Source organism: Parasteatoda tepidariorum, chromosome 7, assembly GCF_982258835.1.
Source record: "Parasteatoda tepidariorum strain Cologne lab strain chromosome 7, Ptep-v5.0, whole genome shotgun sequence".
NCBI classification, from domain to species: domain Eukaryota; kingdom Metazoa; phylum Arthropoda; class Arachnida; order Araneae; family Theridiidae; genus Parasteatoda; species Parasteatoda tepidariorum.
Window position 1 is genome coordinate 42,673,688 of NC_141761.1, and position 25,019 is coordinate 42,698,706.

The following is a 25,019-nucleotide window of genomic DNA, read 5'->3' on the forward strand; positions in this document are numbered from 1 at the left end:
GAATAAAAATTTTATATCATAAAGTATATTTTTTCGTACTCAAACTATAATAAAAGTAGAGCATTTTTTTTCTATTAAAGATCAAGATATGAGCCCAAAGTTTAGAAATAGAAGTTTATATACATAAAAAATATTATTCATATTTGAAAGGTTTTTGTGTTAGAATAGGGCTTATTTTTCTTGTAGTACTAAACGTTATTATGTAATATGTACGCAATAGCTAATGCTATGTTAAGATGATTTCTCAAGTTTATTTTTTAGAATTTTCAGTTATTATTTGATTATTTCAGTTTTATTGTCTAATTCTTAAACAGTTATTGTTATTTTTGGACTATATCATCGAAAAATAGTAAAATTAAAGGGAAGGAATATCACGCTAATGAAAATGTATTCCCATGTATATTTTTTGTCATCCCCTCCCAAAAATATATTTATGAAAGATTATACAGATATTAAAAGCACTTTTTGATAGTAACAATATGCTGGACAAAGTTACCTGGGTATTGTTCACTAAGATTTTTTTTTTAATTTTATTCAAAAGAAAACAATGGAAAGATATTTAAACGCAATATATCAATTCTATAAGCACAAAACTAATTCTAGAAACTATTTTCCTATCTAAAATCGATCCAAAATTTTTCGAAATTTTATTAGAACTTTATTATGAGCAATGTAACCCCAGGTATAGTAAAAATTTAAACGTTATTATGCGTGTTTTATTGTAAAATAAAAAATGCAGATTTAAGAAGAAAAAAATGCTTATTTTTCTTCAATTCAAAAGTCATCCAAATTATAACAAAAATTGGCAAATAACATTGGTAATTCAGTAAAGCAACGGTTGAAAGCAATAACGATTGGCCATTTATATCAATGAGTTATAAAAATCTTTCTAGTAAATAAATAGCAGCACGATAATTTTTAATTTAATCTCACTTAAGAGTTATTAAAATGCATTTACTGTCATTTAGAGACGTTTCTGAAAATTAAAGTAAGAATTTAAATTATGCGCGCAGAAATGTGAGCATTCCGACACCTCAAGAAGAAAATAAAATTGCCTTTAAAGCTTCTCGAAACAATCTTAATTATTACAAATATTATAGTACACGTTTCTTGAGAAGGTGGCGCCAGGCATGGTGCGCAGTTGCCAAAGGAATCAGTTGGATGACGTACACAGAATCGGCAACCTTGTACCTTTCATCAGTATTTAAAAAGCTTCGAACATTACTCTGTGCACATTCACACTTAACTTTTGTTTTTCTGTTTTTATCTTATTGTTATGTTTTAGTTGGTAATAAATGTTTGGTTGATTTTGTCATAGTTGTCCTCAACATAATATGTTAGTGTTCCTCCCCCTCATTTGGTGACCCGGACGTGATATAAACATGCCTACCTTGACGGAAACTCCCCACCGGTGGTGAAATGCCTGGCGCCATGACTATGCTATGCCTGGCGCTATGACCCATACAATTCTCCCCACAAGATCATAGTCAATTAAAAATCAACCATTATGCATCAAATAAATAATTACTTTATTTGTGAGAAAGACATGGTACATATAAATTATAATTACATAATGATGTTTACATGAATGTATATTTGCGCCACAAAAAGTTGCACACAACCAGCATTACAGGACAGTTTCTTCTGATTAAATATTGTATAGAATATTGATATTGATCCACTTTTAACATAACCTTATAAAATTTCACCTTTAACAGATATGTTTTTGGATTTATTTTTCGGTGAAATATTGAAACTGTAATAAATTGTTGATATGTATAAGGGTGTTCATAAACAATAATGGCGCATTACTTATGCGTCAAGGTAAATTATTTTCGCTACATTCAAACGTAAAATGCGTTTTGTGAGTAGAAATTGTAAAAAAAAGCACAGACTATCTTCTGTACCCAAAATAAGAAGCGATAAGAAATATAAAAAATTTATTTTGTCATTATGGTTTCAGTAAGCGGTGAAGCTCAGGGGATGCAAGGCCACTTGAAACAACACAAGTTTGAATCTTGGTGGTGGCTGCTTAATTCCTATACACCTCCGAGTTCTTGTTGATCACACAGACAAAGGGTCTAAATCCCCTTAATTCCAGTTTAAACGCAAATGATTTTCAAATACTTATCGCATGAGTGTGGAAATGTTTTGAATCAAAATATCCTTCCCGAATATGAGTTTGTCGCAATATCTCACAAAGGAGTTCTTAGTCTACTGTCTACTAGTTGAGTTCAAAATTTAAATACTCTGCAATTGAGTCTCACATCTTATAAGGATCAAATACTCAACGCTGGTGATAAAATCAGAAGTATATTTATAGAGTGTAACAATACTATAAGAAGAAAGTATTTTTTCCGAAGACAGATCTTTGGCTATGGAGTATTTCATGTGAAACACACTTTTCTAAAACATCGGGATTCTTTCGTGCTGCTTGAAGTTGACGATTAAAATGGTGCAAACATATTATTAAATGTTGGAGAATGTTGCAGGACATATTGCAAAATAAAAACTAAAGCAATTGAATTTACGATAATTAATTTGTTGAAGAATATCAGATTTTACAATTTCTAATCACAAAACGACGCATCAGATCCAAAATTCAATTATAGAAATACTTCTTCTTTTTAAGGAAATTACGAACACCCATAACACTTACAAACAACATGTAGACTTTACGGGAACATTTAACATTTTAATTGTCTTTTTAGTACTATATCATGTACCAAAAATAAAATTCATGAGATTTCTCGTGACTGCCATAGGTCTTTACAAGAATATCGTCGCATATGGTTTTTCTTGTAAATATCAAATAAATTTTTAACGATGAATAATATCTAAGAAACATGCTCTGAATTATTTAATCTCAGTCCGATTAGTTGTTTAATATCAGCCATGTTTATTTTTAGACTTTGGTTTTAAAAACAGTAGCTGTATTAAGACAGAAATAAATAAACGAGAAAAGTTATTAAGCTTCACATGAAATATATAGAGACAAAACAAAAATGTAATAGCTTATAAAAAAGTTCTGTTTTTTCATGTTTTAGAAGGATATTACAGTTGCCAATTTCTGAAAAACCAAGATTTCATTCAAGTATATATTTTTTAATTTACTCTCAATTTTAAACAATATCGTGTCAAATTAATAATTGAAGAATATGTAGCGTTAACCTTCGTTTCATAACGTTTCTCGTAAAGGAAGTAAAAAGAAAAAATTTCTATACACATTAATTTTATCAACTTAATACACATGTTTTAGGAGGATGTTTTAGTCAAATGCATTTTTTATTTGCTATTAAATGATCGTAGTAATCCATTGACCTTAAATATATTCTAAAAATTGATACAATTAAGTTTTTATACAGTCAAGTTTTTTTTTGTGTTGAGTTTTTATTCCATATGAAATTACATTATTTTAAAAGATGCTTTAACATATATGAACTTAAAATAAGTTAATGTAGTTTAACTTCGTTAAAATGACCAACCACATATGATTAAATAGAAGCATCTATGGCCAACTTTAATGAATCTCTTTTTGGGAAATACTGAATCAATTCTGATTTACTAACTTTGAAATAATACGTATTGTAATGTATTTTTTTATGTCATTAAAATTTGTTTTGGAAATTAAATTAACTTTATCGTAGAGCATTATCAACGGCTAAAGAAATCCACTATGTCAAAATGTATAACTCAACCAGAAAAATGGAACAAATAAGTTTTGAAATAAGATTTAATAATTTTTTTAAAGTAAATATACCGGACGTAAAATAAAAAAGTACAACTTTTATTAGTTCTGATTCGAGATTTGATTTTCCTTTATCAACTTGAAAAACTTTGCTTTGAACTTGAAAAATTGAACTTGAAAAAACGTCATTAAAAGGAAATCAGATGTAACAACATGCTCTCGCTGAACTAATAATTTTTTTCACACCGGTTTTCTTAGCATTCCAGGTCATCCAAACATGGGATGTAGATGCTATCTACGAAATATAATTTTAATTGTTCAGTCGGACAAGCAGAAGAAACTTTTTTCTGGCTTTCTAGTTTTGTCAGGACGCTGGTCAGCTTATCTACATTGCTCCAAGCACTTCTTACATATTTGGCAACTTATGAAAAACGTTAATAATTTGTGTAAATTGAATATTTCTTAATAAATATAAATTTAGCTTTTGGTACAGTTATGGAATTGTTCGTTTCAATTAGCAGAAACGTTTTTTATTGTTTTATTTCAATAACTCTTATTAAAATACTTTTAGGAAAATATAAGTTATTTATTTTCCTAATCTTAGATACAGATTCAATAAGTAATATATTATTGAGGTTTTATGTTGACATAATGTGTATTCCTGGAAAAGTTCATTTAAAATAACTTTTAATTAAGAAGTGGTCATAAGTCTTTTATGTTAAGAAATTTTATTTTATGTAAAAAAATATAGTAAATCCAACTTAAAAATATAGAAAATTTAAAAAAATAAATGCGTTTTAGACCTCTATCAATTTACATAGCATAAACGTACTAAATCCCATTAATTATAAATAAAATATAATTTCTTTTTACTATTAAACAATATATTATTTATTTTCTTCATCTGTAGTTTGTTTAAAAATATTACTAGAACATCATTAAAAATCATGCAATTCTGAATTTTAATATTTAATTTAAATATAAAAAAATAATTTATGTTCCCTGTTCACTTTGTTTTTCATTTCACGAAGAAAGAATTCTTTTTTTGAAAAAAACGAAGAGGAAAAAAAAAGAAAATAAATGTTTGGAATATCGAATATTTACTTGCGTGCCATACATTTAGAGTAGAGATTGTAGAGGTTGAGATGAAATTTTATTTTCGTTGACTGAAAAATGGAGACTTTCTTTTTCGGAGAAAAATACTTTTACTTAGCTTTTTTTCAAATATTTTCTTGGTGAAACATTAAATGGGAATTTTATTTTACTGACACAATATTTTGTAGCAGAAAAACAATTTTAAAAGGGCCACTACTCTTTTTGTTTTGGTAATGGATTGATTTTCTAAGTAAATATTTTGATTGATTAAAATATTTAAATAAGGATGAACAGTACATCCTTTTAAGATATTTTGATGAAAAGTATAGAATTGCTATACAAGAATTCAAATATCTCCCCAACCCCAAAGTTAGCCAATCAAAAGTCAACTTGACGCCACGATACCCCTCACCTAAGAGGAATCCAAATCTGTCGGCCATGCCCTAGGCCAGGGATGGGCAAACTACGGCCCGCGGGCCAACTCTGGCCCTCCGGAAGGTTTTATCCAGCCCGTGGATAGAATTCTAACTTGCCGATCCGTGGCGAATATAAACAAGATATATTATGCATCCATAATTCTGTCTACTTTGTTTAAAGCTACTTTTTGTTCCTTCTTTTTTAACAAAGTACTGATAACCCTTTTACTTCTCTATTGGTGGAATTGATTGAAATAGTCAATTGGTAAAATTTTCAAAGCAGAAGTTCTTTATAGAATAGCCGCAGATTAGGTCCCACGAGCGTTTGTTTTTCTCGAGGATCAGACATATGAAACCTAACATAGGTGAATTGTGCTTCACCTATGGCAGACAGCACATTTTAAGCTCCAACGAGCTGATTTTTCTGCCGGTGCGAGTTCTAACATTATTTATTGAATATGTAACGATTGCACACTATTGTTGCTTCTAAACATGCCAAAGTTTGAGTTAGGCAAATCATTACCAAAAGCTAGTTTCCAAAATTTAATATCTCTTGCCCAGAAAATCAGTGCTATGTTTGCTTCATCTTATATGTGTGAACAAAGTGTTTTCAGCTATGAACCATAGAAGAAATCATTTCAGAAGTAGACTAACATACAAGCATTTAACCTCGTTCCGTAAAATAAGCACATCCCACTTCTAATTTCAATATAAGGAACTTTTAAAAATGAAATCACAATTTCATTCATCTCATTAAATATTTAAATAAAAACTTGTATATCGTTTTTTATTTTTTTATTTTTAAAGTTCTTACTAGGCCCAGCAATCTTTTTTTTTCTCGACTTTTGGCTCTCGACAAAAAAAGTTTGCCCATCCCTGCCCCAGGCCCAGCAAACTCGGCTGGTCTATCACCAGTGACATTCATTAAAATTTTCAAAATACATGGAATTCATATACAATTTGTTCCGTAATCAATGCCCTGAAAAATATTTTTAAAATCCCAGGCTATTTCAGAGAAAAAAGTACCTGTGTTCATTAGGGTTTTAAATTAATATTTAAGCGTAGTCTGTTGAATCGCTGGTGAGAAAAAAAATGAAAAAAAAAATACGATAGCAATATTAAACATGCAAGAATTTCTAGTAAGCACATTTCAACTCTTGCTTCCTTTGGTAATCAAGCAAGTTTTGATGATTCTAATCATTCTCTCCACAGTAGTGATTCGATAGATTTAAAAAGAGTTTTTATGCTTCTTACCTAATTATTTATTTGCCTTTACTGTTGTGTAGACGTCATTTTTAATGCATACACTGCAGTAGTTACAAGTCCTTATAATCAGCAGTAGTTGCAAGTCAGTAGTTTTTTAGGATTGAAATTCCTAACGAGGATCTTAAAAATATTTAATAACCAGTGGTCATTCTGGAAATTTCATGCTTTTTTTTAAACTAATCCCAAATTATGAGTCAGAAAATATTCAAAGATAAATTCGCATAAAAATGAAAGTAAACAAAATTGTTTTCCTTGCCTCAATGTATAAAATGCACGTATAACTGTGTTTTTACAGTTAAATGCGACTTAACGAGTTTAAATAACATTTTTGGCACCATCCAATTAAAGATGTATTCATGTATGCAGATTAGAATTTTAGAACGGTTGAAATCGATTTCGTAGCGAAGGAACGAATGCATTTATTTTTAGTTGCATTTTTACAGAATTTGCAGTGCTTTTTTAACTTTATAAAATCAAGCAATAGTCAATGGTATTTGTTTTTTTAGCCTCGTATACAGAGCATATGTTTAAAACAATTGTTTTTTTTTCTTTCTAAAAGTTATAAAGTTTGTTTTTGAATAAAATAACATTTAACTGACGTTGAAGAATTTTGCCACAGATTTGTTTAAAACAATTTTAAAAAAAACCTCCCGATTATAAATTAGAAAAATCGCTATCTCCAGCTGTATCTTTACATTTTCGTTTCATGAAATGAAATATAAAAATGGATTTGCGTACTATAAAGTGCCATTTGTTAAAAAAATGCTTTTGAAGTAAAACTGTTCTTTAAAGGAATTAAATAAATCATCTCAAAATTCTGTGCACAAAAATTTCAAAAAATGACTTAAATTTTTTTTTTTTGAAAATAATTTTTTTTTAAATACTGGGCTAGACAAGTACGCATTTTTATAAATCTACATAAAGTTCAGCATTAGAAAAACTTCTTGCAAAATGTTATGCCGTATTTTGCATTGTATTTCTGTCGTGCGCGTGACTTAGCTCAGAAAGATGGAGTTTTTCTGATAAATTTAACGACAGACATTTTTCTCAAATTTGTGCTTGTTTATATTACTTACTCGGCAGCATCAAATATATAAAAAAATGTATTTTCCAAGAATTAAAATAAGTCACTTTATGAAAGATTTTTTTTTTTGTCGAAATCAATATTTCTATTTTGTTACAAATTTAATTTCTTTCGAACTTGGTGTTTATATATTTGTTTGGATGCTTAATAAATTAAATGTACTGACAAGAGATTAAAGAATGTATTTAACTATCATTAATCCATAGTTAGTATACATTGTTTTGTCATGGCATTATGAGAGTAAAGCGTACATAAATTTTCGAATCAATCAAAAAATCTTTTTTCTTCCATGAACTCCTTCTGTAATAAAAGTTTTGTAATATTGGAAGATTAATTTTTTTTCGTTCTTAATATTTTGGTGACCAATTAAAAAGTTAATGTGTGAGAGGTTAAATTTAAAAACAGATAAATTGTTTTCAACTCTTCAGCAAATAATTTATTTGGATCATCATTTTTGAGAAATCGATCCTAGTTTCAATCAATAAAGCTTAATTTTGAAAGGAAGTAAAATCATTTTTAAATTATTGTTTTTGCATTCAAACAAAGGGATGTATCTGAATTCGAAATAGATAATGCTGAGTACCTGAATTTGGGAATGCATAACTGGAATACAAGTTTGCATCTGAGTAGTTTTAATCTTAAGGTTTAAATTCCACAAGGATTTATGTTCTTTGAAATTTCTTAATTCTAATTATTTCTTTTTCATTAGTCTGGTATTAAGAAAAGGCTGAAAATTGCATGTAAACGTGAAGCAATTCCTGAATCTGAAAGAAAGAATAAATAAATAACTGAATTAATTTATCTGGTTTTGAAACACGACTTATCACATCTCCTTCAGATTTCCTTTAAAGAGCTCTTTGTTGTCAAATCACTGTTATCTCTGTCAACCACACATCATTCAGTTAACTTATAAAAGCTATTGCAACATGATGCAATCTATCCAGTGTTTAAAATATTTTGAACAAAAATAACATCGACGAAAATACGTGGATTTTCTGTGCATGGTTTTTAGTCACATTCCGGATGTTTTAGTATTCCGGTTATCTGAATGTAATTTTATGCGATATAATACAGATGCCTTTAAAAGCATAAATATTTCCCACGTTGACTTCTTTAATACACGAGAAATGATAAATGTATCATACATCGATTCTTGTCAACACAAACTTCGTTATTTCTTATACATCCTATGCCTGCAAAACAGCATAAAATGTTTTTTTTACAGCAATGTATCAATTCACAACACATTTATATTTAGATTTGCACAAAACCACTCAAGGAACATGTGTGCTGGATACACGGGGAATACATTCAGTGCAGCTCTCTCAACTGCGGTAGCAGGGCCTGTTTGTCACCATAATTTGCCAACAAAATAACGATTTAATATTTATTCACTCATTTGATCACAATAAAACGGTTGCAAGCTCGCTTCCAGTCCCAGAAAAATAAATCAAGATACAGTGTATCTGCTGTGGAAGAATATGATGCTGATGGCGAGGACTAGAGAGTACAATGGATGATTTAAGGATGATGACATGGCTGAATCGCTGAATGTGGAAGACAAAACGTTGCCGCCGTCGACTACTGTTTCGGCTATCAGACCTTTAGTCCTCTGCAACTTAGGATCGGTGAATTCACTGAATCCTATATTATTCTTAGCACTCACTCGGACAGCGTAATCCATATCAAAATTCAAATCCTGAAGCATGAAATCTGTGCCTGAAAAATAAAGTATAGTTGTTAAAATGGGTAAGTAGGTATTTTATTTACTACGCACTAGAGCTGTACAAAGGGATAATTGGAGTTTGTCTGGAGAAAAAAAAAGCCCTGAGAATGAGCCGAAGAGATGTCATCGCAATTTTGTGAGCCTACTTCCACTATTTAGACATAGATCTGAAGGGGAAAGAAATTGTCGTCTTATCCCTGTACCAATGGTACTGCTCAGCGACTGACCACACGATTCCACAGATTTTAAGAGCGAGTATGTACTCAGTGGGTCTTAGAAGATTCGAAGATCGAACATCGGCCGCTCCGGACCGTAATCAGATTCCCTAACCACTGGGCTACCACGGCCGATAGTTATTAAAATGCAATAAATTCAGGAATCATGATTTTTTTGCTATACTATTTACTATTAAATATATTGTTCCGTGTAGTAAGCTGACCAGCGAGCTCCTAAAAATAAAAAACTGGTAGCAAAATTTCTTTTCATATCTTTGAAAACTCATTGCTTAGCATTTTCAAAACTCATTGCTCAGAAGAGAAATCCTTTCGCAGAGATTCTCTAATTGAAATACTTTTTTAAACAATTAGAAAGGTAAAATAAGAAGCTTACGAATGCTCTTTTCAAAATTTTGCAGCATTTTTTTTTAAATTTCAGGAGGATGCTGGTCAGTTTATGTATAACGCTCGAATATTAAATGCCAGAAGAGGATTTTTTATATATTTAAAACCTCTATAAATTATTCACCTCTTGCTTTCTATTCTCCTCTTGTTAGAGAGACACCAGTACATATACATATATAGTCATTATTCTCGTGCTCATAATTCTTTGGTCGGTGTGCAGGACTGATAAGCCAATGATTGCGGGTTCAAATCCCAATCAGGTCATGGATGTGTCTCTCCATGGGTTGTCCTCTGTTGTAGGAATGTGGCTCACCGTATGAATGGAATTGTGGCAGGAATAATGTCACTCGCGCCCGTGTCTTAGTTTCACAGGCGCCCACCGTGTAACGTTAAACGATCAACAGTTGCGGTATCTTTCAAAGCGAGTAACGAAAAGTTCATTCCGGTAGAAAAAAAACATTCTTTGATTTATTACCCTTTTAGCACATTGTAGGTACAGAATTGATTTAAAACTTTCTCTAGTTTTCAAATTTGTCATCAAAATTTTTTTATCTTTAAACATAAAAATATGCATGCAAAAAACAGATTTTCAAAATTTTTCATCTTAATAAAACATATTTTCCGAAAATAAATCTTGACCATAGAATGCGGATTCGATTTCAGCACTCCAAAAAACATAAGTGTACAAAAAATAAATATTCCCGCTAATTTTTCCAGGTAATATCCATTTTTGAGCTCTATGATTGGACTATCAGCTAATAACACCGTTTTTCTAAGATCTACCTTATTAACGGCCTTATATATGAATAACGTGTTCAATTACTTAAAGCAGATTATTATTTATTATAGAATTAGGTACCTGAACTCGTTGAATATTCCTTTGCATATCTCCATGAATCAGTTGCAAGTTTCCATTGTATCTTATAACCTGTTATAGGTAAGGAATCCAAAGGTGATTGATGTATTTGCACAGCTAATGTTCCTGGTTCAGGGCTCGACAACAAGAAATTTGGTGGGTTAGGGGAAACTAAAATTAAGAAAAAATGAAGTTTAGTGATAGTTTGTTAGGAAACAAGATAAAATATATACCCAACGAAACGTGGAATAACCCAGAATAACTTATTGATTTTTTTAAAAATTTTATTATTAGATTGCAATGCAGAAAATCCTCAGCGACCATGCCGTATGATTATGCGGCATGTAAAAGATCCCTGGAGTGCCTTATTGGCTCTTGGCATTTCCGCAAAATTAAATTCCTAGTGCACTTTAGCATCCAAATATAGTATCGGTGCTGCCATCTAGTGTGGCAGAAACTAGACGTCCAAATTAACATGACCAACGGTATCTCACCCATTGTGGTGGTCCTGAAAGAATGGATACCACCTCTGGCGAACGCACTAGGTCTGCTCATCGGCAAGACCGATTGCGCAGCTCATTGGAAATAAAAATATTAGAGACTTATTAAATTTTTTTTCAAAATCTGAGTAAGATTGGGTATACATTGTGCGACATATGGATAAAGTTAAAAAGCGTGAATAAAGCACAAGAAATTTTGCAAAATACTGTAGTTTTGGTTCATAAGCAACAACGTTCCTCGGTGTCCAAAGACAAAATAACAATAGAAAACACAAGGCAAATGAGTTGCAACAGGGAAAAAATTTTAAGCAATAATGGATGAAGAGCAAACTTAAATAAAATAGTTAAAATAATAAACGAAAGAATAAAGATGAGAAATATCTGTGTCAGGAAGTGAAGTGAAAAGCCCTGATATGTAACATGTCGAAATAAATACACGTGACTCTCTTTCAAAATATTCGGAAAAATGGGGTACTAGAATGACCATAAATTAAATAAATATAATTTTTTAAAATTAGAAATACTTTCTAGAATTTAAACTCATGCATTAACTTCTTGATTAATTTTAGTTTGTGTTCAATGATGTTTCAAAAGAAAACTCTAAACTATAATTAAAATTCCAGAAATAAAGGGCCATAGATGATTCTTTAATGTCTTGATTTTGAACTTATACTTCATGTACAGTGCGCCGAAAAAAACAGACCACCCTAATTAATTTTTGATCTGTTGATCGGATCTTCACTTTCAAGGACTGAATCTTAATGGTACAAGGGGGTCATCTCAAATATGCTAATTAGCCAATTATTTAATCAAACACACCTTCTCTAAATAAACACACCTGTTTTTCGACGAATTCAGATTTCTGACCCCCAAAATATAGGAGTTAGCCGCCATCTGGGAAATATGGTCCCCATAATATGGTCAGGAAAGCAAATATTGGACCTTATTATGTTAATTTTATTTTTGCGTATTTCGCCATATCTCGAGAACTTTTTATCCGAGTTAAAAATTTTTTATTCATTTTATCCAAAAACAATTCTATGCAAAACATAAATTTCAGTTAATATTTCTTTTAATATTTATTTTATATTTTTAAATAATATTTTTTTTCTTATAATATTATATTTCTTATAATATTTATTTTTTATTTAATAATAGTTGGAAAATTTTGATTCTTTAGGTATGCAATTTTTTATATTATTTAAAATTTAATAATTTTGCAAGGCGAAATATAAAAATTGCGAAAAATTAGTTCAATAGTTCTTGAGAAATGGAAATTTACTTTTTCAAAATTCGAACCACAGTAAAACAATTCTAGTGCAATTCACGTACTGTTTAGTAATAACATTTTCAGTGGAAAAAAACATAATTCTGGTTAATAAAACCAAAACATACGGTGTTTAAACCATTTAATTGGTAATTTTTCCGTTCATAGCGCAACGATTTACCGGAAATTCCAGTTTTCAAAATTATAGTTCTTATTACCACGCGTACAAAAAGTACAAAATTGAAAATAGATTTAACTGAATGGATGGTTTTTATGCCATGATCATAGATAGCATGATTCAATTTTACTGCATGTTTTAAAACCATTTCTTAATTTGTTAACTTTACCAAAATCATTGCCTGAGTACTTCGGTAAAAATTACTTAGCTTTTTGATGCTTCTATGGAAGAAGAAATGCGGTAGTTTTAATCATACTTTTTTTTCAGTGTGAGATTTTAGATTTAGGTAGATCCTAATTTAGGTAGGGGTAGCTTAAACTGATCTTCACCTTTTGTATTCACTATATTTAGAACTTGATTGCATTTTTCATATCTTGACCCCATGTTTACCCTCGCATCGTAGTTTGAGACTCCATGTTTTATGGTAAATTTGTATTATATATTGTGAAGCATTCAGAAATGTCATATTCAATAAGTATAAAAAAGTGGGGGCTCAGACTCATCCGAGACGAGCAACAATCATGCAATCTAAATATGAGCTTCAAAATGATAATCTGGTTCCGTCGAAACAGCGTGGGTGAGAGTGAAGTTGAAACAATGCAGCATTTGAGCTAAACTAATTAGATGGTGGAAACGAAATCAAAAAATTAATAATCGTTTTAAATTAACGATTAAATAATTACCTCCTTCTAGCAAATACATTTCTTTCTGTATTTCTCCTACAGGATTACTCACAAGACACAAATACGTTCCTAAGTTAGAATGGCTTTTGATTTTAACCTGAAAATGAATACATATTACAACTTATATTCGCTAAATACGTATTTAAACGCATTTTAGATATCCATTATGGCATCGAACAAGAATACATGGTTTTAGCTTTAATAATGATCATATTATATTAGAACAGAGAAAATGTTTTCTTTTAATTAAGCACAGTCGGAATTTATTTTGTAGTTTATGAGAAAATAAATGTTTGTAAAAATAATAACGAGCTTTTCGTGATAAGTTATGTAAAAATCGATAGTCTTTGTTGAATAGAAAATTTAAGTAAATAATGATTTAAGATTGCATCGTAATAATAAATAAACTAATTGCAAAAACAAAAATTAATAAGGTATTCCAGTTTTTATTTTGCACTCCGTACATCTCAGTTAAGAAACTCGATAAGAGCATTTCAAATTATTGCACTTTACAAAATTTAAATTATTTTCTCTTGTAGAGGTTCTTTTCTTTTCTTGATAAACACAGAACAAAACAGTAATGCTGTGTTTGACTATATTTATCAATTAGAAGAGGAAGATATTTTAGTTAGAGAAATAATGTTGAAATGACACTGAATGAGACAACTTAGATACTAACTCAATTTAAAATTGCTAAAAAATATTTTCCTACAAAGCATTTAATCAAAACATGGGGAAAAGACGAAAGATTACAAAAGATTTAAAAAAGAACGTAAATATGAGCATGATATTAAATAATTATTTGCGCAATCAGTAGAAAATTTTTGACAGCTATTAGTTTATGTAGATAAAGTATCAATGTGTATATATTTTTAATTTTATTTTAAAAACCATGTGCAAATTTTTTTTATATAAATATACAAATTGTTTTAACCAATTGTAACTTAAACTTTAAGCGGTAAGAAACAGACAAACAAAGACATTTTTGAAATCTGTCAAGTAAACCACTAAGGTCAATCAGATGAAACTAAATTCCCTAAAAACATTTTTTTTAACAGATGAAATAGAATGCTAAGTGTGTTTTGCCTTTGGAACAGCTTTTCACTTTCATTGGTCAAATATAACGATTTTTGAAGGTTTTAATTTCTTTTTCGCTTTAATCGTAAAGGATCTTACTAAATATTTTCATTTTGAAATTAAATATAGCGATTTTAACCGTATTTCTTTGCCTTTAAAAATTAATTTTATTAAAAGATAGCGTTAAGACACTTATTAGCAAACAAAAAATACCATTACTATGTGTTTCATGCCATTTTACGTATATAGATATTTAATTTCTTAGGTAAGTGAAATTAGGATAAATGAGTGTGCAGTTTGCATTAGTATATGAGTTAATATGCTTATACGTCCTCTTTAGTCATTTCTAATATTAAAAATATTTTATAAAATATGCTAACACTAAATATTATTAAAAATTTGAACAGAAAAAAATAATTAAATTTTTTCTTTGAGTTTTGAAATTAAGTTAAAAAAATATTCGTATGTATCTGGCTGCATCCAGTAAAAAGCAAAACTTCAAAAAAAAAAAAAAAAAAGAAACATCCGCATCTTCTGTTATATATTCATCTCAGAGAATTTCAGTGTAGAAATCTTCTTACGCTTATATAGAATTCTTTTGTAGTATTACCACACTACAAGAAATAAAGAATAGGAATTGAATAAAAGACATAGCAATTCAATTTCCAAACTCAACGAACTACATTTCCGGTGAAAATTTGATATCCGGTGAGTGAGAAGAAATCAGAATTCCATCGAAAAGTTTTATTCTCGATACTTAGAGATATCCATTGAATTGACGATAAAGTTACAAAATATTCTATATTTTTCATAAATTTAAAAGAAAAAACAATGTCTATTTTTCATACCCGACAGTTGTATAAAATATTTTCCAGGACTCTTGAAATTAGAAATATATTGTTCACATGCCTTTAAAAGAGATAAAGCTTTAGACACCGAACAATGCTTTTGTGTTCATCTTAGTATTTTATTTTTTCTTCACCATTTTTTTGATTAAATGCTTTGTAGTAAAATATTTTTTTAATAATTTTAAATTTAGTCAGTATCTAGGTTGTCTAATTCAGTACCGTTCCAGCATTATTTCTCTAACTGAAATATCTTCCATTTATAATTGATAACACATTATAGTTAAACACAACATTACAGTTTTGTTCAGTGTTTTATCAGAAAAAAAAGAACTTCTACAAGAGAAAATAATTAAAATTTTTTAAAGTGAAATAATGCGAAATGCGCTTATCGAGTTTTTTAACTGAGATGTACTGAGTGTAAAATAAAAATTGGAACACCTTATTAATTTTTGTTTTTGCAATTAGTTTATTTCTTATTACGATGCAATTTTAATGATTCGAGTTCAAATTACATTGGGTAGCAGCACTTCGAGAAATTCGCTCTGAATAGATTTCTCAGGAAAAAGATCGAAAGTTTTTTTTCTTCACTTAATGTTAGTTTTCTTTTTCATACGTTTTGCAACATTTCTAGAATTATTAAAAAAGAAAATTTTTGCATGCAAGTGAAATTGTGTCTAGGCTGAAAAATAAATTTCCGCATTATATTGTCTTTACAACTATTTCTAACTTTTTTTAGTATTTTATGTAACAATAATAAGAAAAGAAACATTTAATTGCAAGCTGTACATTTTCTCATTTATTGCAAAGTAATATTGAAAAATTAATGTTATACTAAATTTTTATTTCTCGAGAACTTATTGGTTTATTCTTCCCAAATTTTGTCTTTTGTTTTTAAAGAAATGTAGTTTGATATAACTAAAACACTTTTTTTAGTTTAAAACAATTTTCAATCCTCATTAATTATTTAAATGCTGAATTAAGAAAGGGTAAATCAAATAGCTCGAAATTTGATAAATTAACTACTAAAGACCATCTAAAGACAAAAAATTAATAAACAAATGAGTGAAAAATAGTATAAGTGTAGTTTAATCGTATGACAGTTTTCAATTAGAGTGAACAAGATCGCTTGAGCTTTGTTCCAGAAGATATGCTTGGTTGAAACAAAATAATATTCATGATAATGTAGATTATCATTTTGTGAAATATATTAATAACTTAATCTTTTCAAAGCATAAAACTATTATATATTAACGATATATTCAACATAGTATCCTGGAATAGATATTAAAATTTATCAAGCGGAGCGCAATTCATAAGTTCGTGACATTTTTCCGAAATTTTCGGAGTTTTCGGCTTTTCAATTCTGTTGGCTCATCAAATTTCATTTGAATTTATATGTGGCTTTACACATTTACGTTTCTGTTGCACTTAACTCTAGGATGAAATTTCCCACTTCATCTTCTCTTATATTATTTTTAAAATCTTTATGCTATAGACATAGAACGGCAAAGCAGGTTTGAAGTTGTTTTCATATATGTTTTCCTTACTAATTAAAACACCAAGTTCATCAGTCTCTGGTTGACAAATATCTAGATATTTCGAATCTAATTCAGACACTGTTTATAACAAGGTCATTATTTGTTGTATCTTTATGCATCTCTTAGATCATAGTAATAAACGTAAGCAAAATGAATGGGGCAAATAAACAGGTGCACAATTTTTTTTTGATTAACTGGGTAACACATTTAACATGAAAGTAAAATAAATCTCAAAAATCAGAAAAGAAAACTTTAAGTTGCAAAAATCTGCTAAATTTTTCTGAAAGAGCATATTGAAAAATCCCTTTGATGTTAAATTTTTACTCTATTTTTGTCAGATAACAACTGCTTTAAAATCATTTCCATATCCGACAAAATTTCTATTCAATTCACATTATTCTTGATCGAGGTTCTCTCTATTATCTGCAGATGGCAGTACAATAAGAATATGTTTATAACTTCCACTTGATCATATGAATGCATTAATTTTCACTAATTTGAACTGCCATGACAACATGAAAGGATCGCAAGACTTCCGGTTTGATTTGTTTTAAAGAATAATAGTTAGAACTTCAACAAAGGGAGAAAAAAAACACTGACCTTAGTATGAATGCATAGTTTTTTTTCATATTTTGCATTACTTTTTATGTATTTTTTTTCAACTATTGACGTTTTATCAAAATTCTGCCCATTCATATCAAAATAAATTGAACCTAAACAATTTCATTCCTCTTTCTCACTTCAAATAAAGTTTAAAACTCATGAATAAAAAGTTTCACTGAAGAAAGTACGCTTAATGACTTAATTACCGCACCAATATCTGGAATGTATGGAAAAAATTTCGATAAAAATCATTATTCCAAAAAGGTTGAACAAAAAATTAAATTCATAAAAATAATTATCGATTATTTTTGAATGAACTATCATATTTTAATGAAATTTCTCGTAGCTGCATATGAATATTTTTACTGCATCTTCACTGAATAAAAAGATAGAAATGCGTTCTGTTTTAAATAAAAAGAGAAATAATTAATATCCTGAAAAAACATATTTCAATAAATATGCCAATCTGGTTTTTCTTTTTGCCAGAGTCTGTTTTTGTTTACCATTTCAAGTTTTTTCATGGTATGAATTTCACAGATTTTCTTATTATTTTTTATTAAATTATTCATAAATATTACTATTCTTATCAGTAGAATTTGTGTTTATTTGTTCCTTCTTCTTTTAACCAGACTATAGAATATATTAATGCAACCTATTTTATAGTTATGTAACATTAAATTCCGTATTATAAATAATACTTACACGACTACAGAATGCCACATTTGAACTTCACTAATGTATCATAAGGTATGGTAAGGTTATGCTAAATATTTGTATCGACTTTACTTAGATAATAATGCATAACATTTGCGAATTACTTTAAATTCACGTTAAATTACAATTTAACGTGAATGTAACGTTATATGAGATAGATGTGTGAATTTGGAAAATCTTGAGTTAAATACCTGAAGAATACTCTTGAACTTTCCATTTGAAATTCTGTATATTTTACTATTACCCAAAAGAGCTCGACCTTTAAACCATTCAAAAGTTGGTACAGGTTCAGATTCAGCTTCACAACTTAAATTTCCTTCTGAGCCTAATACACCGTAAAATGTGTCGACATCTTTGTCCTTCCATACCGGCTTATCTATAAAAATTCACAACAAAAAAGTACTCATTCAGAAATCAATTCAGAAAACTATCTGTTACTATAAAACTTTTATGTATTGCCAACTTATTTAAACCAAAGAATAGAGGTTGGAAAAATATATAATATAATTATGCTCTTCTTTTTGACCCATGATATGTTTAAACATTTCTATAAAATGTGAAAAGTACAAGCAAAGAAAAATAAATTTAATTGTTACTAAAAATATTTTTAAGTTATAGTTGTTTTGACTATGTCATGTTTTTTAACCTTCCGTTAGTCGCGCACTTGTTTCCGACATGGTTAATCGCGTTGCACCTATGAGGTGTTTCTGATTTTTTGAAAGCCAAATGAAATTTAGTCTAGTTTAAATAGTTAATTGTTTCCAATTTAAGACTCTTTACAGAGATAAATATCAAAAAATTTATTTAGCGAAGTACCGAAGATAAATTTTTCTTGCTCCCGCGTCGGATCTCTTCCTCCATCCCAAGATAATCAACCAATTGACGCAAGAAGGTTCTGCGGTTTTTAACTCCGTCACCATTTTCTTCGTATATAACTTGACCATTTATACCTGCTACGTTGAGTAGGACAGAAAATGAGATAAAATATATATATTTAATTCATAAAAATATTATATCCATAATACTTGCGTCAATGGTCGCGCTGCACCAGAGGGGTGATTTGAGCGGTTCCAACTCTCCATCGACATGTTCTAAGGTCGGTTTTACACGGACATTTGAGTAATCCAAAGTTAGGAACATAACATTAGGCTCGACCCCCGGAAAAATCTTTTGACGGCAAAGGAGGTGGAAATGCAGTAGGGATGCACCTGTGAGGTGCGCGCGACTAACGGAAGGTTAATAGTTAAATCTTACATATTTTTATGTTATTTAAGTTTATCCCCTGAAGCCATTAAGATTGAATCTTAGTTTGTGATAAACCTATCAATAGATTAAAAGTGTCAAGAAACACGTTTTTTGTTTCATTTTTGTTTTACTCTACTAAATTTTTAACAGTTTTAAATGCATAATAAATCCTTAATGTAGCCATGTGATTAGAGTGAAATAATGATTTTGAGTAATGATAAAAATTATTTTGTTTTATAATGATTTTGAGTATCCGGTCTGCCGTATATATCTATTTCATTATGAAAAAATCAACTGAATCCTCAACATTTTCTTGCGCATTGTGTATTTTTGATTCATCAAGATATATTAAATTCATGCTGTGGTGTAATTTCACAGTTTGTCTGACTATTTTGTTTAAGTTATTTTTCGAATTTCTCTTCATTTTGCATGCTACGGATCAAGTCATGAGGATCTTGAGCTGTTTAATCATTTACAAGCGCTTCCGTAAGAATTAGCAAACTTTTTGGTGCTCTCATGGAGCTAATAACACTGTAAATTTTATCGTATTCAGGTAGTTTTAACTATACTTTTATCCTAAGTACATGAAAGCTTTATAGATCATATTTTAAACAACATAGAGATGCATATAAAAATTACGATACATAAATTTATGTGATGAAACTTGAAATAAAAAGTTTTTGTTAAATTGTAATAATTAATATATATTTAGTAAATGATATCACAACATCAATGATTAATATTAGAAACAAATAATACAATACATACAATATGTGAACAATGGGATAATACAATGCAATATGTGAACAATGGCAAAAGGTATAAACAAAATAAAGAAAATTACATGTTCGAAAAATTGTTTTTACTATAACATAGGAATGTTTATATTTGTAATGTTAGAACTTTACTTTCCTATATTGAAAACATGAATTTTTTTTTATTTCTTTAACTAAAATATCTTTATCAACCGTAACATAAAGTTTACTTTTTTTGATTATTGTAATTTATAAGATGAGATAAATGTTTTTATTTTAACACCAATTACAACATTATTTCGAGTTCAAATTTCTTAAAATACTCATTCCTATAGTATTTTTAATTAAAATCAATAGCTCAAAAAATATGTAATATTTAATATTAATGTTATATTTAGTATATAATACTAGAACTTAATTCGCTTTTTCAAGAAATATTTTTGTTAAATCTGTTACATCATGTCTTAAGATATATGTTGTAATTCATTTTGTTTGGAACATATTATTGTCGTCAAATAGATTAAGTTTTTATTGGTGTTCAATTGGTAATAAACAAGTCGCTTCTGACGAGTAGCTGGTACACTTTTTAGACAAGTAGAATTTCAAAATTTTCAAATCTATAATCGTATAGCCAAAATTCATGTCAATTTTAAAAATCAACTTTTTTTTATAACCGTGACACTTGTTTTAATTTTACATCTTACACGTTCTTAGACGTTTGGGGAGCATTTTTGAATAGGATTTACTAAAACTGTGCTATATGGTCACTCTTTTATTAGAGAATTATTATTATTTAATGAAGAAAGATTTTATTGTTTATTACAAATGCTACTATTTTAAATAAAAGGTTATAGTTTAAACTTATTTTATATGATTGAGCTTTTGAAGTATACCAAAATAAATAAACAATTTTGTTAAAACAAGACTTTGCATTTATTTGCAACTACAAGCGGCATCATAGTAAGTATTGATCCTAATTGACTGTTGTAACATAGCAACTGCTCTTACCGTTCTATTTGGAGAAAGACTAGTTCATTAAATTGGAATTCGATTCATAATCTCTTATTGTGCCATGTGTACCATCTCGTAGCTAATGAATTCTCATAAATTTATGAAATATATAGTTAATACTTAGGAAAACAAAAGAAAGGAGCTATTAATTTTCTTTATTAGAGAAAAGAAGCCAACAATTAAGCAAGACCATCAGCTGTAAGATTAATAAGCTATCTTGTTTATAAGCCACCAGCTGGCGCTAAGGTTATAGGTCAGATGGTTGAGTATCAGGGAGTCTTATTTTTAAGTATAGAGTATCCCATAAAAATGTTCTTTTGCAACTCAAGAGGAAACAAATTTTTACTGTTAAATGTCTATTATGTCTTATTGGGAAAAAACATGAATTTATATTTTTTAATCAATGAAGGAATAAACGAAATGTAATTTTCCTTTTCGCCCTTTTTTGCAGAAAAATATTTTGGCTGACTGTTATTAATTGTTCATTAGTAATTTTTGTTTTTAGTAATATCACAAAATATTACTTAATGCATAATAAAGTGAACTAACCAAACAAGCAAAAAGTCTTGAGAAATAAAATAAAAAAATGAAATTCGAGAAAATTACCAGCAAACTGCTATAAATTATAATTTCGAAAGACATAAAATGTATGAAACGAGGAAAAACAAAAATAAACGCATTTGCAAGTAGCCATTAACGTTTCAATTAATATTTAAGCATTTGTTTGTTAAAATGTCGAAAAAATTTTTAACATTTACGGTTTTATCAATTTCCTAATAAAATTTATACAGAATTGAAAAATAAATTGCAATAATTCAGTTAGATGTGCAGATCTATAAATATGTGTAGATCCATTAATATGTGTCGATCCATATAAGGAAACGGAAACAGCAATAAAAGGGGAAAAGTGCATGACTATGCATTACATAATTTGAAAATATTTTCTGCAAACTGCTTTGAATTCAGGCTTCACAGGACATAAATGGTTCAAAATGATTTTTAAAAAAAGGAAATGTCCTATTACATATTTTTGCTAATGTTAAATGGACCTCACAATGATTTCCACTTTTTATATATAACTTGTTTTCATTGAGATGGACACTTCAAACAAGTCATCTGTGAAGAATAAAGCAGTGCTCACGTATTTGGCAGACGGCCAAGTTTAAGCCAAGAAAAGGTAGACGGCACGTGAGTGTTTCTTTGGTCACGTGTCAATGTGATTAAAAGTTTGCAACTGACTGATCACGAGACGCTATAATGGATCCGAAACTTATCACTTTAGTTTTATCACAAAAACATTTTTATGCTGTTGCCAAAATATCAACTTCTTTCGAGTTTCTTGCACATTTTAACACAAATAAATAAATGAATAACTGCTCATTCATTTATTGATGGTTGAATATGCCTTTAAGTGTTTTATTTGCTCTACGACAGTTATTACTATGAGAATAGTACATTATAGAGAAATGCACATCAATAAAATTGCACATTGCTGAAAAATGCACAAGCAAAATTGCGTGAAATGTATGTACAATATGCCAAAAAAACGGATTGCTCTAAATAACTTTTGATCTAATGGCCGAATCTTCAGGTTCTAGGAATAAATACGAAGGGGTGACCTTAAATATCCTGATTAATTGGAACAGACGATATTTCTGTTATGAAATAAGAAAATAAGAAACAGAAATGAACTTTCTCTGAATAAGCACATACTATTTTTTTCAACGGATTCAGATTTCTGATCCCCTAGGTATAAGGGGTAGGCGCAATCCTAAAAATATTGTCCCGATAGTTTGGTCAGCAGAGCGATCCAAAGTTTGGACCCCTTTATGTTAATTTTACTTTTTGAGCATTGCGCCGTATCTCAAGAACTTTTTAAGCGAATTGAAAATTTTCGCCATCAATTATAAAATTCGTTTATCAAAAGATAATGTCACGCAAAAAATAAATATTAGTAAATAATTGTTTATACTATTTTATTTAATTACAGTCAAAAAATTTTAAATTGTGAGGTATGAAATTTTTTACATCTTCTTAAATGAGGTAATTTTAATGAAATCAGTCAAGCATTACTTGAGAAATCAAATTACAAAAAAAGCAGAAATTTAAGATACATTTCTTAGGAATTATTCAACCGATTTTGCTCAAAATTTGTATTTTGCCAAGTACCATTGTACACCATTCAAAATGATGCAAAAATTATATATCTTGTAATTCAATTTTTTTTCGACCATTATTTAAAAAAAAATTAAGAGTAACAAATATTTACGAAAAGCTATATTTTGTGTGGAGTTATCTTTTAGTAAGCGATCTTTATAATTACGTGCAAAAATTTTTCAATTCTCTTGAAAAGTTCTCATGAGGTGTTGATATACTCCAAAAAGTAAAAGCAACATTAGGGTCCAAATTCTCCCTCTCCTGCTCTCCTGATCCAACTGTAGGGGAGCATATTTCCCAGGTTGAGGCTACTCCCTATATTTTGGGAGTTAGAAATCCGAATCTTTAGAAAAAAATATTTGTTTCCTCAGAGAAAATATGTTTTTGTATCCGATTTCGTAACTTAAAATATAGTCTGCACTAATCAATTAACATATTTGATAGTACCCTCTTGAATCAATAAGATTGAGTCGTAGAACGTGAAGATCAGATCATTAGATCAAAAGTTATTCATAATAGTATTTTTTTTTTTTTTTTACGGACTGGTACATCATTTTTGCAAGAATTGCTCGTTGCAAGGAAATACACATCAATAAGAGTTCACCAATGCGGAGAAAAAAATTTCTCTAGACACTAAAAATTATCCGAATTCCCGAATTTTCTACCAATTTGTCATGAAAAATATTGTGTTTAAGTTTTGATTCTAAAATAGAGCAATTATGTGCAAAATTACAGTAGTAACAAGAAAACTGTAATCAAAGTATTATTAATGTTCTTTCATGGCAACGCATTGCTTTGATACTTAATAGCCTTTCCACTTCCTTAATTCTCTAGAGAAGCGGTTCCTAATTTTTTTCGGTTACGGAAAACTAAATGATCGATCTTCTTTGGGTGGATTTATTCTTCAAATAAAAAATATCGAGACCATTGTAAGAGTTTTAACCAATAAAAGTTTGTTTTATTTTGAAAAAATTCATATAATAAGAATAAAACCTCGGTATATTAGGGAGTAGAGCATTTGTCTCTCATAAAGGTGTCTCAAGTTTGAAGTAATACGTTGAAGTGATATGAATTCTGTCGTGGCTCTCACCGACCATAGTGCTGACAAAAATATACGCAGTAATAGAAGGATCATTAGTTAGAACTTTACCACCAAGCTAACCATTGAAGGTTTTTGTGGTTTTTCTCGCCATGTAATGCAAATGCGGGAAAATTTCATCGAAAAGTCCACCTTGAAGGTTAGTTTGTACAAATGCTTTATCAAGGCGTTTCCTTGTCTTCCTTTTGGATTTAAAATTACAAAGCTATGGAGTTGAACATTAAACGTTGTAAACTCAGAATTTGGTCGGCTTTTCAACCCCGGTTATAAAATAAAAGGAATAATATTGTTTTCATCGTTTTCCATTAATAAAATAAAATTAAATTCTCCGCAAGACAGTTGAATTTGTTGCCCGGGCTAGTCACGCTAAGAATTTGATTATAATCTGAAATTGAATGAAATATGACGCGTTATGTTTTTTTTTCTGAAATAAATATAAACAGAATTACTTCAAATGTTGAGGACAGTTATTTGGGAAACAGATTTCCTAGTTAACGAATTTAATTTAATTATTTTATTTTGGTTTGATAAGTGCGATTATTAAGTGCTGAGACACTTGATTATAAATGCTTGTCCTTTTCACCATTTATTCA

General features: G+C 29.3%; 1 protein-coding gene across 1 annotated transcript in view; it reads right to left on the reverse strand.

Annotated features, from left to right (window-relative positions):
* Positions 1-1,507: 1,507 nt before the first annotated feature.
* Positions 1,508-25,019, reverse strand: part of LOC107455655 (fasciclin-2-like) — a 132,250-nt gene continuing 108,738 nt past the window's right edge. Inside the window, exons 6-9 of the mRNA XM_087167742.1 lie at positions 18,351-18,535; positions 13,380-13,476; positions 10,755-10,922; positions 1,508-9,268 (exon numbers count right to left, since the gene is read on the reverse strand). Coding sequence (XP_087023868.1) covers positions 9,000-9,268; positions 10,755-10,922; positions 13,380-13,476; positions 18,351-18,535 — 719 coding nt within the window. The 3' untranslated portion in view covers positions 1,508-8,999. The remainder of the gene's footprint in view (positions 9,269-10,754; positions 10,923-13,379; positions 13,477-18,350; positions 18,536-25,019) is intronic.